At 35.9% G+C, this 5082-nt stretch overlaps 1 protein-coding gene across 1 annotated transcript; it reads right to left on the reverse strand.

Moving 5' to 3' along the window:
* Positions 1-4067: 4067 nt before the first annotated feature.
* LOC121249422 lies at positions 4068-4571 on the reverse strand. Its single transcript, XM_041148133.1, has one exon. The coding sequence runs from the start codon at positions 4569-4571 to the stop codon at positions 4068-4070; it is 504 nt and encodes a 167-aa protein (XP_041004067.1).
* Between the last annotated feature and the right edge of the window lie 511 nt (positions 4572-5082).

Below are 5082 nucleotides of genomic sequence, written 5' to 3' on the forward strand. Positions count from 1 at the left end.
TATACAATTCTGCTACAGCCAACCGGGGTTGGGGAACCATAGGGAAATCGTGACGCCAACCGATATATATATATATATATTTATATATATTATTTAAAAAAAATTAAAGCAAACCTGTAACGCCCCAAATCCGGGTGGCTTGGAGAATTACTACCTGTCACTTATAAATATGTTTCCAGCACCACTAAAATAAATCTCCAAAAACAATAAACTTTATTAGCAAAACTTAATCTCATATCTTCTAAATAACACTTTGAAAAACTCCCCAAAGTCATTACAGCAACAAAAAGAATAAATTAAGAAGTCCACAATCTCCCGGTAGTCATAACAAACCAACTGATAATTTCATAAGTCTTACTAAACCCAAGATAAAAATTTAATCTAAGAGACATTAAATTGAAAGGACATCAGAATTCCTTCTTTTTAACATCCTCTCCTCAGCTTAATCATGCTCACCAATCTAATTCAGATCCTCAGTTGGACTCTCCACATCATCTGAAAATTATTATGAAGATAGGATTTGAGTTATCAACAGCTCAGTAAGCAGAGAACATATGCTAGCATGCAAATATGAGCATTTACAAAACACATTATGCAGAACAAAATATTTTACAGAGTTATCATGCAGAACAAGATGTGTTTTCAAAAGTAACAGAGCGATGATTTTAAGACAAGTAAAACCCGTAGTACTTTGGCATAACATAACCTGAGTATCATCATCACATCAAAACAGAGCATCTCACAGAGCAGAGACCATGTTTCACCCCCGTGGTAGGGTTATGCTAACCCCGATAGTCAAACCAAGCAGAGACAGAGGTGAAATATTTCCCTTATTACTCTCGGAGCTCTGAGTGTGCACACAGGAAAGACCACATAAAACCACTTTGTTTCCAAAGTGGGTGCACTCAGAGACAGAGAAGCTGGTACCAACCCAAACAGAGCAGAGCAGAGACAGAGTCAGATACAAAATCAGTACACCATGCCAAAGGTTTTCAGATGCCATATCAAAATACAACAGAGTACTGAAACATAATCAGATCATTCTCACATACTGAAAATAAAAGCCAGAGCATCTTTCTAAATAAATGCACAATTTTTCAGATTCTCAATATTGCTCTTTTTCAGATTTCAGAGACAACATGATAAAATTTAGCTCATATCTACATAATGCATGTCAGAAAATATTTTCTCTTTTTCATACAGATTTCATGAGTAATGCAAATAAGCGACTGATGTTGATTTTTCCCAAGTTCTCATTTCATCACAAAAATATGCAAAGTTTTCAGAAAGTCAACAATAATTCGTGTAACGCCTAGCATAGGAATCCTGCTTACCTGACTCTTGCAACGTATTATTGACTCACTCAAAAATGAGTAGCACAAATGCTATCCCAAGTGTAGGAGGATGTCGGGTAATAATTAGGAATAAATTCCTAGATCGTCTCCTCAGGGAAAGTAACTTAAAATCAAACTCATTTAAAATGGTGAAAATATTCACAAAGAGAAAATAAAAATGATGGTATGTGCAATGGATGGAAGGGTGCAACAAGAATGAAAAAGGCACTAGTCATAGACTAGATTCATATTTTTGGATTTTTGAGTGTCGAAATGAAATGTAAAAGACTAACAAATTGAAATTAATAATTAAAGAATCAACTAAACTAAACAATCTTAATTAATCTGAAAATTAAACAATAAAACTAAAATTATTTAAGTCCTAATTAAACTTTAATCAATCTAATATGCAATGGAACTAAGAGATTAATAAAACTAAACTAAGAATTAAATTAGATTAGAAAGTAATTGATAAAATACGAACTGAAAATTGAAAAGCCCCAAAATCAAGATTCTAGGGTTCATCCTTGTATTCAAATCACAAATTCTCAAAATTAATCCATAGCAATTGTAATCAGCAATTGTAATCATTGTTCAATGAAATCTTAAAAGAGTAAGAAAAATAAATAACACGAAGTAAATAAATAGCAAATAAATTGCCCAAACTTCTAAGCCAAAAATCTCAAAAATATTCCATAAATTTTAAACTGAAATTAAATAAAAAATAGAGAGTGAAAAGAGCAAGCCAAATGAATAGAGATGGAGGTGGTAGGCAATGGAGAAGGCGGCTGGAGCGGCAATTGGACCCTGGAAGAGTTCTTCAAATGTGCAGCGCTGCTCTCCAAAAGTTCTCAATTTTGTGCTAATGATATGCTTAAATATGGTTGGAAAGAAATCCTAATGTCTTCATATTCCAGCACAAAAAAATCGCTTAAATTTTAGGACTCAACTTGGCAGGCACATACGCACTTCAACAGTTAGAATTTGGAAATCCTTATTAGAGACAACTTTGTATTCCTTTAAGATAGCTTTCCAACACATCAAGAATCATATCAATCCGATATTTGAACGGAAAGTTATGATTAAAATATTAAAGTATGTCCATTCTGTCTCCTAACACATTTTGGACTCTGATCCGAATTACTCTCAAACCCCAACATTATCCTTATTTGAAGAATCCTACACTCGTTGAAAGTTCTTAGGTTGTTCTAACGTCTTGCCTACTTGAAAGTCCTTTGAATTTGAAATTAGAAATAAAATAATAGAAATTAGAAATAAAATAAAATAAGAATAATAAAATATCAAAAATATGTTGTGCATGTGAATGAATATTGTCCAATTAAATCACAAGTTATAAAATTAAGCATAAATCATGCTATTAACCAATTTAAATCACAAATCGGATTTATTCATCTTAACCATTTTTCCATCTAAAACCAATAATAATGTAATGAAATAAATAAAATATATTGGTTCTAAATGTATAAAATATGCAATAACTCAGCTCAATCAATTATCTATGCCTTGAAAACGATCTCTATCAGTCTCGTCACCTATGCATAAAAATAATATATATAAACTAAGTGTTAAAAAACCAACAACACAATCTCGATCTAAAAATTTAAGACCCAAATTCTAGAGCATATTTCAGCAAATTTAATCCAACTCAAACAGCCAAATAACAATCTGGACAGCCAACACTTCAACCCAAAAATGCTCTATACCAATTTCAATATTGTCCTATAGAACCCCAATACCAATGTCAACTCAAATCATCAATAAATCACACTTATTTCAGCAGCTCATAGCCCCAAGCAACCACCAACAATTTAACCAAAACAACACTACACATTGCGTGTTTCTCTCCGTTCACAACTCCACAAAAGAAAAATCCCAACACTTCTAAATGTTAATCGGCACCCAACAAAACTCCCTTCTATATATTTCTAAAACACCAATCCAACAAATCAAAATTTTCTTCACGAGAGAAAAAAAAAATACCCAACGAAGTGAAAAACTTACGGTGAAGACTCAATATTTATGAGAAACCGAGTAGAACTTCGTACTCACTGCACTACAACAAACACAAGGCGCACGAAAAGAAAAACCACCAATCCACAAACTGCACTAGAAAGAAAAATTTATTTTCAATAACCATTTCGAGTAAGAGTAAGAAAGATGTGAAATCTTAAAGAGGAAAAGAGAAAAGAAAAGATTTACCCACTAAAGAAGCTCTCGGCAACCAAGACTGAAATTTTGTTTTTACCCAAAACTGCAGTTCCACAACTACTGAGCAATAGAAGAACATGAGAGAGAGAGAGAGACGCACCAAATCTGCAGTAATGGAGGGATGCGAGAGAGAGAAACACACAATCTGCAGAAAATGGAGGGATGCGACTGAGTGAGAACCAATTTTGAGGGAAAGGAAAATGGGGGAAATTTAGGACATGAATTCGGACTCCCGAAAACAGACCAATGAAAGGAAAGAGATGAAAACGGGAGGAAGTGAGTAACGTGAGAGAGAGGCGCGGGGGAAACTAGAAAAGAAAAGAAACCGAAAGAGAAAGAGAGGGAGAAGGAATCGGGGGAGTTGAGGAAGAAGGGAAACTTACCCCAAACGGCGCCGTTTTGCACTCCTCCAAGGAAAGGGTTGGGCCCTTGAGCACGGTCCGGGCCTCACAAACACTGGGCCTTACATCCTCCCCCTTACAAAAATTCCGTCCTCGGAATTTGCTACAATCTATAAAAATTCTCTTCAAACAGGTGAGGATACTTAATTCGCATCTCTTCCTCGAATTCCCAAGATGCTTCGCTGATAGCATGATTATTCCACAATACTTTAACCAAAGGAATAGTTCGAGTCTGTAACACTTGCTCTTTCCTGTCCAAAATCCGCACTGGTTCCTCAGTGTAGGTCATATCCTCTTGACTCTGAAGGGGTTCATGATCTATAATGTGGGTAGGATCATGGATGTACTTTCTCAACATAGACACATGAAACACGTTATGCACTCCCGAGAATGTCGGTGGTAGAGCAACCCTGTACACCACTAGTCCAATCTGATCAAGAATCTCAAACGGTCCAATATATCTTGGGCTCAACTTACCATTCTTTTCGAATCTCATAACTCCTTTCATTGGTGCAATCCTCAAAAATACGTTATCTCCAACCTCAAACTCTAACTGGCGACGGCGTTTATCTGCAAAACTCTTTTGTCGAATTTGAGCTGCTTTCATTCTAGCCCGAATGGTATCTATCTTCTCTGTGGTCTGCTGAATAATCTCTGGCCCTAGAAGTTTCCTTTTACCTACTTCATCCCAATACAATGGAGATCTACACCTTCTGCCATACAAAACCTCGTAGGGTGCCATCCCAATGCTAGTCTAGAAACTATTATTATAAGCAAACTCAACCAATGGTAAACGTTGCATCCAAGTTCCCTTAAAATCCACCACACACGCCCTCAACATGTCTTCTAATATCTGAATAGTCATTTCTAACTGCCCATCTGTCTGAGGGTGAAAAGCAGTACTGAAACTTAACTTAGTACTCATTGCCTCTTGTAAACTTCGCAAGAACTTAGAAGTAAAACGGGGATCTCTATCCGACACAATGGATACCAGTACTCCATGCAACCTCACTACCTCCCGCACATACAACTCAGCTAGTTTCTCCAGTTTATAAGAAACTTTAATGGCTACAAAACGAGCGGTCTTCGTTAAGCGATCCATGATCACCCATATAGCA

This window comes from Juglans microcarpa x Juglans regia, chromosome 2D (genome assembly GCF_004785595.1).
Source record: "Juglans microcarpa x Juglans regia isolate MS1-56 chromosome 2D, Jm3101_v1.0, whole genome shotgun sequence".
Lineage (NCBI taxonomy): Eukaryota > Viridiplantae > Streptophyta > Magnoliopsida > Fagales > Juglandaceae > Juglans > Juglans microcarpa x Juglans regia.

Coding starts and splice junctions, on each gene's coding strand:
- LOC121249422 (XM_041148133.1), bottom strand. CDS start 4,571: ATGAAAGCAGCTCAAATTCGACAAAAGAGTTTTGCAGATAAACGCCGT.